We start from the raw sequence: 14,584 nt of genomic DNA on the forward strand, positions 1-14,584 counted from the left end.
TGATTATCGATAATTTAAATAATAAAAAAGCATGAACGAGTGTTAAAAAAACTAAACTATTAATAGTATTTTTTTGTAATTTGTCGTAAGTCAAAAAAATATACCCAAATAAAAGTATAAAAAAATGGTATTAACAAATTAGTTTTAAAAACAAATAATTAAAATTAGTTCACAGTAAGTATATATAAGATAGTAATATAATATATGGTATACAAAAATATTTGATAATTCAATTTCAGAAATAGATAAGATAATTATAATCATAATACACATCAAAAACAGAGAAAAAAATGTATGAAAAAGAAAATTTTATTACAACTTTAATAATTAGTTTTAAACAGTGCATTTAAGAACGCTTAAAAATAAAATTTTGTAGTTGTAAAAATGGTAAAGATGTTGTGAATTATTGAACTATTTTTTCTAGATTAATGAAGGAGAATACATTATTGACTAATTGGTTGTAATTTTTTTTTGTATCCTCTTAATTTTTGTGATCCCTTTATTTGGAAATAATTGGACACAACATAATGTATGTTGATACCCAATTTATAAATTATGTATCGCACCCCCAGAAGTACACAATTGTATGTTTTTATTTGGCTGTTTTGAGTTATGAATGCAGTTTATCCCCACATTTTTTTTCCTTAGGACAACACTCACGTACCTTTACAATTTTTTTGAGCGAGATTTGCCAAAAAATAAAGTTTTTTTTTTAATTCACAAAACTTTTAAGAAATTAATGCGCTGATAATATACGGGGTCTTTCAATAGCGACTTCCGATTTTTAACAGTTAATAGTAGCCAGATTATTGAAGCAACATCTGTCAAATTGGCTGTCATTTATTTAGTCTATTTTGCCAAATCACCATGGACAAATATAGCGTCCAACAACACGTGCAAATGATAAAATTGTTTTATCGGAATAGGTGTTCTGTTTGGGCAACGTTCCGCGCGCTTCGCCAATTTTACTGTCACCATAGGCGTCCTACCAAAAAGACTATTCACAGTATGGTGAATAAATTTAAGTCTCGTGGTTCAATTATTAATCAACCAACACCCGTACGTCAACAAAACGCAAGATTAAAACCGAAAACGCTAAAAACATCGCCGCTGTCTGTGAGAGCGTGCAGGAGAAGTTGAGGCAGTCGATTTCGCGTCGCTCACAAGAACTCGGCCTTTCGCGATCACAACTTGGTGAATTTTGCGTCGTGACTTAAGCTTGCACCCGTACAAAATTTAACTTACCTAGGAACTAAAGGTAAACGACCATAGAAAATGACATGTGTTTGCTGAATTGGCTCTGGAGAAGATGGAAACTGACCCTAATTATCATCGAAAAATCGTCTTCGGCGATGAGGCCCATTTCTGGATGTATGAGTTGTTCAACAAACAAAATAGTCAAATTTGGGATAATACCAATCCACATGAATCCATAGAATTTAAAAAAGAAAAATAAATAAAAAATAATAAAAAAATATAAAAAAAACATAAAATTCAAGAGGGTCCAATGCATTCCGAAAAACTCACTGTTTGGTGTAGATTTTTGGGCTTGAAATGTAAATCAAATTTTAAAATATAAATAACTGCACATGTAAATAGTATTTCGAAAGATATTTTGGAAAAATATATACAGATATTTTACTATATTATTTATGTTTAAATAAAATGATGTATTCTTAGCACGTTTATATACTTTTTATTTATATGATAACAATTATTTCATTAGCTGTGCATTTTCATTAATACTTCTATTTTTTTTTCTTTCTGTTATTGTTATATATTAGTATAGAACTATTTATACTTTAAAATGAACCCTATTCTTTGCAAGAACGAATAACATCGACCAATCTTACGGCTGTATATAAAATAAAAAAACCAATGTTTGATACCCCTGATCTACTTAAGTTTATTTTATTTATTTATTTATTTATTTATTTATTCACACTTATTATCAAAATACAATTCCATATTCACTTTGCCCAGCTAACAAGGGTACATACCCCGTTCCAAGCTAGGCAATTACATTTTAATATATTATAATACTTAACAAATTAATATAGAGCACAGACAAACACAATATATACTTATTCGGATACACATTTTGATTCATATACATACATACATACACATATATACACACATGTATATATAAATATACACATATATACATATGTACATACACACACACGTACATACACGCATGCGCATACACATACATACATTCATAAAAACATAGACAATTTATTTATGCGAAACTTCATGGTTGTCATCTATAAATATATATTTTTTAAATTATTCTTTATTTTTTATATTTTATTTTTGACATCCAGTAAGGTTCTCCAATCCGTGGCATGCATCAACTTTTCTGACTCCCTACGACCAATGTCATGAAAGAGCGAGGTCAACACCTTCCGTAACTTGACAACACTCCCGTCTTTCCACGATTCTGGCAAAAGGTTATGGACCTTTTTGCCTACGTTATAGTGTTGTCTCGATGCCAGAACAGTGTTGACCCCTTCACTTAGTATCAGATCCCTATTAGAGTATCTTGTGTTATGGTTGTGGTTGACGCTTGGGTAAATGTCTCTCTTTATGTGTGTAACCACTACCGTTCTCAATATATACTGTTGAATAATATTCAGTACTCTGAATTCTTTGAAGAGCAAGTCACTTGGATAGCGAAATGTTTTTTTTAAGATGACTCGGATTAAAGATTTCTGTGCAATTGCTACAGGTTCAAGGGTGGTTTTTGTGCAAGCTCCCCAACCAATTAGACCGTAAGTCAACACAGAATTTGCCAGTGCATGGTATAGGTGTTTCAAGTCCGGGACTTTAAGTATATTTCTAAGTGGGATGAAAAAATGTATTAAGCGCCTAATTTTTGCAGTTATAGTTTCAATTTGTTCATTCCATCTCAAATACTGGTCTATAATTATTTCAAGATATTTTATACTTTGAACACTACTTAGTTTTTTGCAGTTGCAATTTACCATCACTGAATAATTATGTAGTTGAAGTTCGTGAATTTCATTAGGTTGCCCGGCGGAAGTTGCACTAAAACGTATGAACTTTGTTTTATCCGAATTTAAAGTCAACAAGTTTTCGTCTAGCCATTTTTTAATATAACTTAAGTCATTACTTGCTTTTTTATGAGTTTCTGACCAAGTTGATGCGCTATAAATTATAGCTGTATCATCTGCAAATGAAATGATTTGTCCAAGTGATGGCTTGTTACAAAGTTCGTTAATATATATCAAGAACAGCAGTGGTCCCAAAGTGCTCCCTTGTGGAACACCAAATGAGAGCTGAGCAGGTTCGCTCAAGTCACTACCCACTTTCACCTTCTGAAATCTTCCACTTACATAGCTGTTTAACCATTTATATAACTGCCCTTGGATTCCTATATTATGTAACCTTTTAAATAGAATTTTATGTGAAATAGTGTCAAAAGCTTTAGCCAGGTCCAGAAAAATAGCCAAGCATTTTTCCCTATTGTCTAGATGTTTAGCTATTGTTTCAGTCAATTTAGCTATTGCGTTTTCAGTACCCATGCCTGTCCGAAATCCATATTGGTTTTCTGAGAGTAAATTATTTTTTTCTAAATAGTTATTAAGTTTTAGTTTGACAATTTTTTCAATAATTTTAGAAACAGTATTGAGCAAGGAGATTGGTCTGTAGTTTTTAATATGTTTACTGTCACCATTTTTATAAATTGGTATTACAGTCGATTCTTTCAAATGTTTCGGAAAAATTCCTATATTAAAACTAAGATTAAATATGAATGCTAATGGTTTTGCTATATATGTTTTAATTGATTTTATAACAATTGAATTTATTTTATCTGGACCCGTAGCTGTGCTCAGTTTCAAGGAGTCTATAGTTTTTATTATTTCAATAGGTGTTGTTGTAATTTCTTCAATTTTATGTGCTGAAGCAAGAGATGGTATATTATAAGCCAGGGTGTCTTCGTTAGATTTTAATTCACTAAGAATATTTTGGGCTAAAGTGTTTCCAACAGAAGTAAAATAGTTATTCGCATGGTTTGCTATCGATTTAGTGTCTGATATTGAAGTTGTGTTATTTATGTCAATACTGTCTATTTGGGTAGTTTTCGATTTTGAAGTTCTTGTAATTTCCCTCACTATTTTCCACATCCGTGCAGGGTCGCAGTTACTATTTTCGTAAATCAGTTTTTTGTAGTAGTTTTGTTTCGCTAATCTTATATTCTTTTTACACAAATTTCTATATTTCTTATACTCGTATTGAATAATTATATCGCTAGGATTTTTACTGGCTTTTACATGTAATTTATTCCGTTTGTGAATATTTTGTACTAAAGTATTGGTTATCCATGGAGTGAATTTTAGTTTTTTGTGAGAGACATTTTTTGTGGTCGTGTGTTTGTTTATGTATTGAGTCAATGTTGTAATGAATGCGTCCATTGCCATATCCACGTCATTCTCCATAAAAACTTTTTCCCACATTTCGTTTTCTAGATCATTTGTCAAATCAGAGTATATTATTTTTGTAACGCGAGATTTTTTTTCTTTTGTAATGTGAGATTCAGATTTGGTACATATGGCAATGGTGTGATGGTCTGTTATATTAGAATGAAAAGTAAAGGCATCGAAACCATATATTCCTTTTGTTATAATATGATCGATACATGTATTACTTTGCTCTCTAGTAATCGCATCAGAAATCAAATGTAGACCCTGTTCGCCGAGAAAACAGGTATATTCATTTGCTTGATGGTGTTTATTGTTAATCGTGTTTATGTTGATATCTCCAATAACGATCTGTTTCCTGTGATCTCTCATGTCATTGAGTATAGACTGAAGGGAGTCGAGAAATGGGTGAATATTAAGAAACGATGGCGACCGATAAATAGCCAGGATTGTCAAATCATTACACGTTAGTTTTAGGCAATTAGCTTGAGAAAGTAACATTTCATCCACATTGACAATAAGTCCTTCCTTAACATATACAATTATACCACTACTTCTATTTATACATTTGATAGAATGATGCTCAATATAGTTATTAATCGTTTTAGATTGATAGCACTCATTTATCCAACACTCGGTGAGGATAATTATATCGAATTTATCATTAAAATTATCCAAGAAAGTTAAAAAGTTATCTAAGTTTACCGTACTCCTTATATTTTGGTGAATTATTTTTAAATTGTACCCATACCAGTCATATATCTTTATTTCTTCAAGGTTATCTATTATTATATTATTGTACATTTTCTCTAAAAAATCATTATTACTGTCCTCCATAATTAAATATTAAAAAGATATGCGTCAGGTTTTGAGATATTTTTATGTTGGAGAAAATAAATTTATAGTAATTAAAATGTACACAAATATTAATGGTCATTTGACTTGTGTAAATGTGATATGGTCGATAATAATAGATATGAGTAGTTATTATCGTTTCCTTGTAAATTTGAATACATTGGCATACAATTTTATTTCCAGAAAGTAAGAAAATACGACAGGATATTAAATTAACGGTTGTAAGATGCAATAATTTAACAATAAAATAGTTTGGATATTTAACAATAGATGGTGTTTTAATTGTTTCTGTGATTTTGTAAAAGATAACATTTAGGCACAAATACAGAATGAAAGGATAAAAGTAGATCAATTCAATATAGTTATAAAGAGTACAATGGAATTGAAAAACATTTATAGAAGAGGTTGGTACATTTATTCTAGTCACAAGCCAGAAATATATTTTCAGGTTATCAGAGTATACACTAGTAATCAACATATTAATAATATATGTAAAAATGATGTTTACAATATTGATCATCATATTGATGGCGTCTGTTTTACCGACAAGCGTTTTGATAATAACAATAATTCTACAGAATGTTTTTGGGTATACATACTGTAAAAAAGAAACTGTTTCCAAAAGGTCTTTAAAATAAAAACATAAAAACAAATTTAAAAATAAAGTTTCTAACACATTACTTGTTTTTGAAATACTACAAAATAATTGATAAGTGCGTTCCTCATAGTAATAAGAAATGAAATTGTTATTATTTATCATCTTAGTGGCGACTGTTTTACCGACTAGTTTTTCAATAAACGCGCTCAATCTTGTCATAATAACGAGTGACATTTGGTTCACATAGTTGAGTTGAGCCTGGAATAATTTTGTATGCTTCAATGGCATATAAATTATATATAAATGAATAAGTAACATTGAAAAATTTAGCATCGATTGTTGAATGATTTTTATTTCTTTAGTATAAAGTACTATGGTTAATGCCAAAAAAAATCTCTTTTTCAGTATAAATAATAACTGGTTTGTATTAAAAGTGAGTGTAAAAAAGATAATTCTATAATAATAGAAACTTAATTTAGTTTTCAAGTTCTTTCTTATAATAATAAATATTTGATAAATCATAAATATTAACAGTGTGAATTTAAAAACAATATTCATATCTAACCTGGAACTACTTAGGGAGTTTATCTTCAGATAAAATTGGTATGATCGGAGCACCGACATCTTTTCGCATGAATATCTTTCCATTCCTGGTCCAAACAAATTTATACTCTCGGTCCTTTCCAGCTTTCCTCGCCAAGTAGTATAAATGTTTAGCCCGAAATGTTAGTTGTTCCGCTATGTAGATCTGCCTGTTCGTTCCTAAGAAACCGACCTGTTTGGAGCTAAGTTTATCCTCCGGCTTCTTATTTGAATTGTAGTTTCTAACGTCTTTCAGTAACACTTCTTTCTTCATTCTTGTGTTTAGTTTGTAGATAATGGGACGCGGAGTGTTGTCTTCTGACGGTTTAGTGTTGGCTCTATATGCAGTTTCAACATCCAAGGCAGTTATCGATGTCTTGATAGTTTTACATATTCTCGTGAAGCTGTCCATGATATTTTCACTTTTGTCTTCGATTACCCCTGTTACTTCGATGTTGCAGGATTTCTTTTCGTGTTCCTGTATCTCAGCAATTCTTTCCAGTTTAGTCACTCTATTTTCCAGTTCCAGATTTTTTTGTTTCAATACATAAATGGTTTTTTTTGCAATATCGAGATTTTCTAGGACTTTGTTCCATCTATCCCCATCTTGTGCCAAGTTCTGTTTTAATTCGTCGTAGGAGTCAGCAATTCTTTTAACTTCACTTTGTAAAGCCGAAATTGCATTTCCTACATCTATGCCTATAGAGAAAGGTGGTTGAGGAGAATTAGGTTGCACCACCAAATCCTTGATTCTTATGTCTTTTTTAGGAGCCATTAGTGTTGTGGATAATTTTTTTGATAAAAAACACTTAAATTTTTCATAAAGTTGATTTCATTATATGTACAATATTTTATTGTGAAAATTCTCGAACGGTAGCTCAATATAACTCACTCATTATTAGATTACAGAATCCCGAGAATAAATATGCTTTATTTTTTGATATATTTAGTTTATCTCTGCCTTACTTAAAAAATAGAGTGACCAACATATTTTTATCAAAAAGAACAAATCAACTTCAGGAGATTGGGTTAGAATAGTTATAATTTAATGGATTTATGTATTTTGTTATTGTATAATTACTTTTAAATATGTATGTATTTCAAGTAATTTATAATATGTATAATACAAGTATATTAATATATCATACACGAATTATTTTTATTTTTTTATTTTTTATTTTTAAGCACTCTTTAAACCACATATATGTAAATGTGGATATAAAAAAATTTGTATTTTCCACATAAATATATAAAAATCAAAGTATTGTGCTAACTTTATCTGTTGAAATGTGTATTTTCTACTCTGTTGTATTTCGCCATGCGTTCTTTTCCTACCTTTTAAATAATAAAGTTTAATCCCAATTTCGGTCCGAAAACTCCAAGAAATGAACTATTTAGCAAACTAGTTGTAAATATTTATGTTTTTCGTTCCCTGTTAAAATACTTATTTGATCTTATTTCCAAAACATGTAAAGAATAGTACAAAAGCTGTAAACGTTGTAAACAATTCACCAGTCTTGAAGATGCCTACTTAGGCGAAAGCGCTCGTTGGTCAAAATAATAAAAAGTAAAACTAAACCAAGAAGTTTCATTGATAAGTTTATTTATAATTTTATCATAATCATAACGTAATTATTTCAACAGATATGAAGGGCAATTACGAAGAAGCAAAATGGAAATCTGCAGGGTTAGTGACCTGTCATTGGTTGGATCAATTGGCCACTTAACACAGTATACAATGTCAATATATCTGCCTAAACGTTAATATTTTTTCAATTCTTTTAGGTGTGTGTTCGAATATATTTTATTAATCTCTTTCTTGTCATAAAAGCCTCAATAAAAGTTCATCATTAAAACACTGATTTAAATTTTTCCACGAATTACCTTATTTTTCTTTGATTTTGAGATTAAAATTATTACAAAATGAAATATCATTTTTTTTTGCAGATAAAAGTATTTTACTTATGTTACTAACACACAACATAGAAATCTGTTTTATCTACCCATAGAAACATTAAACTTTAAATTTATAAAATTTTGACTTAATTTATTAATATTCTGACCCACCTTTATTACATTGGAACATTATATTGACTAATATTCATATATTTTCTAACATATTCTATTATTTTAAGTGTCATGAAGGCGGCGCTGGGCAACTGGCTTCAACACGTATTGCGGATGCCTCAGACGATCCTTAACTTATACATTCTTTACACTTGCGGGCTCCTGCCATCCTAAAAGATCGTCGATGACGTGTTTTTGGCAGTATCTGGCAGAACTTGGGAACGCGGGATTGAAGTGGGAGAAACCGAGAGTGCTAGCTGGCAATAGTTTTCTGAGGGCGTTTGGTAATGTCCACAGGCTCCAATTTAGACCGGATGTAGAAAAAAAGGAGAGAAAATATTATTATTTGTGTTCCTTTCATGAAAATTGCGGCTGTTGGCAGCCTCCGAAGTGTAATGGCTAAGACACGAGACTCACGCACGGAAGATTTCAGGTTCGATTCCCGATGAGAATACAAAAAAAACTGATTTCAAGGCTGTGTGTTCTGTTCTGTAATTCAATTTAATTCACCACCATTTGGCCCTATTGTGGTGCCTATATATTTTTTATTATTTTTAAAAAGGCGTTTGAAAAATGTATTTTTAAGACCTTAAAAATGCAAAAGGCAGTTTAATGGTTATCTGTTATTAACACAGATAAATACATGTTTTTATTTTAAGCGATTTTTGCAACAGTCCAGGATTTATGAGTAAACCCTGTTGGGAAGATTTACGTTCTATTTTCTTTTGTTCTTTTATTTCTCTTTCACCTTCGTTTCCACACTATATTAATTTATCTACTTTAGGATAAAACGAAAAAATATGTTTCACATAAATTTTACGTCACAATCTTCAGGAAAAAGATTTCCCCGCAAAATGTGTTCATCTTTTTTCTCTTTTTATGTCAGCAAGTTCAGTTTGTCTTGGAAGTCCTCCTAGGCACGTATTTTCTCAAATTCTCTTCGTTCGCACGCACGTAAAGGATTTTATCTGGTAATCTTCCTTCGTTCTTGTTATTTTTAAGCCTCCCTTTAAAAATATTTGAGGAAAGTCAAAAATAAAACGGGTAATTGCCCCTAGCTGCCGTAAATTAGTTTTACGCCGTAATTATACAAAAGTTTTATGGTTTGCCTTGCTAAGGTAGTTTTTCCCACGTTGTGTGTTATGTGCTACGTTTCACATGCAAAACAAATGTGCCCGAAATCCTAAAAAAATCACAAGTGACTTTTACTGCACATTAATTTAAAAACTATTAAAGATTTTCGTATTTGAGATTTTTCTTTAAATCAAAAAGGGGATACTTATTAATCATCATTTTTATAATCCCTTACCAGTTTGGTTCAGTGCCAAAATACGGCGTTTATTGCCAAGAAAAAAAAGTTAATATTTGGAATACAAAATAAAACAAAATAAGTATTTGATAAATAAAAATTGCAGGAAAATATTCCTGGCAGTTTCAAAAGATACAAAGATACCTTTTCTTAAGCTACATATACACATTCATATTTATTAGTTCAAAATTACACTCGTTTAAATATTAATGAACTTATTAAGGGTTTTTAGACTGAGCCCGCGTTAAGCCATATTAATTTACATTAAAAAATAAATTGACAAATTAATTAGATTAAATTATAATGACATGTGAGGCAATAGAATAACAATCCAAAAAAACAAGGTATAAGTAATAAATAATAAAATACCAAAGAATACAATGTAAAAAAGATAATCTGACATAAATATTAAAATAAAATATTTGATATTGATAGTCCATAAGGCATTATAAAAGTATTTAAATCACGGAGTATCTCAATCATTTATAAATACATTATGTAAATACATATATGTGAACCTCTCATGTAAATTGTTAACAAACAAAACATATTAACAAAATGAAAGTAATAAAAAACGCAACTTATAAAATCAAATTGTCATTTATATTAGTTACGTAGAAAATTGTAATGACCTGTTTGTATAATTAATTGTAATAACTTGTATAATTCATTAAGGCTAGTCAATTTGAAAAATATACATATAAACTTCTTTTTAACTTATTTGTGCATGTTGTGTTCACATATAATTGGCGAACAATATCTAAACATTACAAAGGGTACACTTATTTGTTTATAAATTTGTATAAACCACTTTAATTTTTTTTTATTACACTTCGACCGGTTTCGAGGTTACTACCTCATCGTCAGGAATTTAACTAACTTATAATTACACGCGTTGCTATTTATATAATAAAATATTGTATGAAAGAGACAGAAAATTGAAAGAAAGAGAGAGAAAGAAGATAAAATAAATCATAACGGGAATAGTTTTAAAAGAGGACTCGAAGTTAAATTTAATTGATTATTTATTATTTGAAGTTTTTGATTAATGGCTTTACTAATTTCTAATCGTTCTAAATTATCTAAACGAAAACCATTTTTATTGATATGCAAAATTTCTACACACGTTTCTTGATTAAATTCATGGTTTTCGGATACAAGATGATTTGCGAATTCTGAAAAATTATTATTGCTCAGACATATTATTTTTTCTTTGATTCTAACTTAAGTAACCTCGAAACCGGTCGAAGTGTAATAAAAAAAAATAATAAAAAAAAATTAATTAATTAAAGTGGTTTATACAAATTTATAAACAAATAAGTGTAAAATGTCATACCACAAAGTGAAAAATGTTTTTGATAACAATAATTACAAATTGTGATTATTATACCAATTTCGTATGAATTGTTTATTGTTTGTGATCCACAATACATAAAATAAAATAAATTTTATCTAATACTTGTAACATAATGAACGCTTTAAATAAAATATTACCTAAACTCAAGAAATCCAAGTCATCTCTTTTCTACTATTAAGGTTCCAATCAAGGTAATAAAAATCTCTGAAACTTGTGAAGAAAACATGAAAGTATGATCTTAATACCGCTCTTTCCAACTTAATTGCACGCCTTTCCTTACTCCTCCAATCCTCTGGGAAAGCTGTAAGCTCCTATTTAATCCCACTTAACTTAAACAAGATGACTGCAAAGTTCATCCCTGGGGAATTTTTAAAATAAGTGCCAATGTCCAAAGCTCCGGTTCTATGATCACGCTCGGAATATAACTTACAATAAAGCCTTGGTGGCTGCAAGCAAAGAGGATTTCTGGATATTCTTCATCCTGGCTTCATCCCTGAATACGAAATTCTCACCCTTCTATTACACTTACAGCTGTTAACCATCTTCTTTTTTATTTGCGGCATTTGAAAGACAGAAAACAAGTTAAAGTATTTATGATTCATGTAAATAAATACATCACATATAATAAAGATTTATTTGATCTTTTTATAAAAAAATTATCTAATAAAAATGCTGTTAAATGAAATTGATTTTTTTTTTATCCGTGTCTTTATTATTTGTTTTTTTATTTATGAATCGAGATATTAATACTATTTCTGAATCGAGCAAAGCAATTTGTTTTATTTTTAAAATTTGAAATAGGATAATTGTTTCACCGTAATTCAGCGTTTGACTCGTTTGCCTACCACGCTTAAGGTCAAGGGTCAAATTCCCGGCAAGTCCATATAAAATATCAGTTTTATCGGTGATTTTACATTGCAACATTATTTTACTATCCCTGTAGTGGGATTAGAGGCGTAAAACTGATCACCTTACCTTCATGTAAGATACGATCAAGATACCCGGCATTCGATGTTCCATTTAAGTACCATATGCGCCGTCGGTTATGGCATTCGTATGTAATTCTTTACTCATCACAATGAAGAAGCTCAGTGTATTTTTTAATAGACTATAAAAAAGGGAAAAAACATTTTTTTTTTTAGTTCTATGTATCGCATTATCAGTGCCATGATTTTTAAGGTATTGTTTTTCTGAAATTACTCTGCATGTGGTGTCACAAGTTCTCTTCCGCTTTTTCTCGGTCAGTTCTCCCGTTCAGTCCGTTAACGTAGCGCACCCGGAAATATTTCACAAATTTCTTATCATTGGTTGATTCATATGAACTAGTGGTGTCGTTATAATTTTTTTTCATAGATTTTCAAGAAACTTTGCCGTAAAATTTAATTCTCTAATTTTCACCCCGCGTAAAAAACATTATTATTTTTTAGTTTATTTACATAAAAAAATACAAGTTTACAATATTGAACAATTCTCGTGGAGTAGCGTCTTAATCAAATATCCCGTGAAGCTGAATTTTCTCATTTAAATTGATGAAACATTTGGTGGAATTTATTCGAAAATAGTTCAATTTATTAAAAAAAACAGGATTTATTGTATCTTGACATAAACGGAGAAGCTGTTTGGGAAATAAATGTGAAGTTAAGGCATTTGCAAGTCTTATAACCTGTCAGTTCAGTCCTCATTAGGTATCACTCATATTGTTCATTAAAACCCAGAAACCGTACGATTGCAAGTCAGGCTTTACCCATTAATTGGGCAGTTGGCTTTACTGAATACGACTTCTGGACATAATATGGACATATTTATCTGTACTTATCAGCAGTTTAGCAGCTATAAGCTTTAATTAGTTTTTTATTCTTAATATTATTTTACTTAAAATTCATATTCAAAATTATGTTTCTTCTTTTTCGTGACTGCTGACCACTCTTTTTTATCTCCCGTTTTTTTCATTCATGTTCTACGATCTATCGAGGCAATATCGTCAGCCCGTCGTTTTTATGGCCTTTCAACAACTCTTTTGTTTGCCATCAGTTTCCAGTTTATTATTTTGGGTGTGCACCTGTCACCATTTTGTCCCGCCAATTGTCCTGCCTACTGCCATATGATTTTTAATATCTACAAATACGGTACGGTGCCTACATTTTTATTACGTTTTACATTTATGGATACTGGCAACATTAAATACTAATATTTACCAACCTAACAAGTCGCCAACTGCTGCGAAACAGAAACCAAAATCAGACTCTCTCCCTTCGGCGCGCCGGTACCAGATGTGTAACGCGACGTAGCTATCGACTATTGACACAAACGTAAATTAATTTCGCGATTATTAACACGGTTATATTCAATCAGTATTATCTTTATTTCTCATTTCTTCCACTGTTTTAATTCAAATTATTCAAATTCAAATTATTTATTTATTCACAAAGTAACATAACAAATAACAAAGGATTTAAGATGTTAAATTGGAACTTTATATCAAACCCAGAACCCTTGAGCAATGGTTCGACATTATTAAGGTGTAATACTCTCTAATTGCAAGAGTATTTGCCTCTTAAACATAGTTTCACTAATGTGAAAGATGTCGATCTCCAAAGTGATAATGTTCAGCTGCTTGGCGGCTCTTCCAATTGGCATGACCAGAGGCAGGTTGGTTCTGGAAACCGGGAGGTAAAACAGTCTGTGCTGACGCTGTCGGAGATGGCCATCAGGAACATAAAAATTGATATTCTCTAAAATGGCCGATTTATCGATGAAACCCCTTAACAGACTTAAAAAATGGGTCAGTGTAGACCCATCCCTTCTAAGTTGCAAACTATTGGTCCCAAGCACACTCAAGAAGAACCCAGTGGGATAGAGCCACGGATAACTACCATACTCCCTCATGTAGAGATACCTCAGAAATTTTTTCTAGACCCTCTCCAACATGAGGGAGTATCTCGCTTCGTGCGGACTACATATCACCGATGCACTCTCAAGCCTCGAGCGAACCAACGAGTTGTACAAAATTCTGAGTGTACGGGGATTCTCAAAAACCCTTTCAGTTTGGAGAACAAAACCCAACATCTTTAGTGCAAGGTCACATGTTCTCTCGATTTGAGCATGAAAAGTCAATCTGCTTTTATAGATAACCCCAAGATCCGTAATTGTTGAAACACGGATGAGTTGGTGGCCACCCATTGCGTATCTGTGATAAAGAGTGCGCAATGCTCTAGTGAACGATAAAATTACACATTTTGAAAGATTGAAATACATTTTATTGATATTACTCCAATCTAGGATATTGTTTACATCGGACTGGAGGCGCAAACAGTCGATTGGGTTTTTTATCTCAAGGAATAATTTCAAGTCTTCTGCAAATAAAAGAA

The 14,584-nt window shown here is 30.9% G+C and overlaps 1 protein-coding gene across 1 annotated transcript; it reads right to left on the minus strand.

Annotated features, from left to right (window-relative positions):
* Positions 1-6,472: 6,472 nt before the first annotated feature.
* LOC148284842 (uncharacterized) lies at positions 6,473-7,258 on the minus strand. The gene has a single exon (XM_088233852.1). The coding sequence runs from the start codon at positions 7,256-7,258 to the stop codon at positions 6,473-6,475; it is 786 nt and encodes a 261-aa protein (XP_088089978.1).
* Between the last annotated feature and the right edge of the window lie 7,326 nt (positions 7,259-14,584).

The sequence above is a fragment of the Micrasema longulum genome, unplaced genomic scaffold, assembly GCF_059751315.1.
Source record: "Micrasema longulum isolate JH-2025_06_02 unplaced genomic scaffold, ASM5975131v1 h1tg000083l, whole genome shotgun sequence".
NCBI classification, from domain to species: domain Eukaryota; kingdom Metazoa; phylum Arthropoda; class Insecta; order Trichoptera; family Brachycentridae; genus Micrasema; species Micrasema longulum.

Excerpts from the sequence above, each read along its gene's own strand:
- LOC148284842 (XM_088233852.1), bottom strand. The coding sequence starts at position 7,258 with ATGGCTCCTAAAAAAGACATAAGAATCAAGGATTTGGTGGTGCAACCT.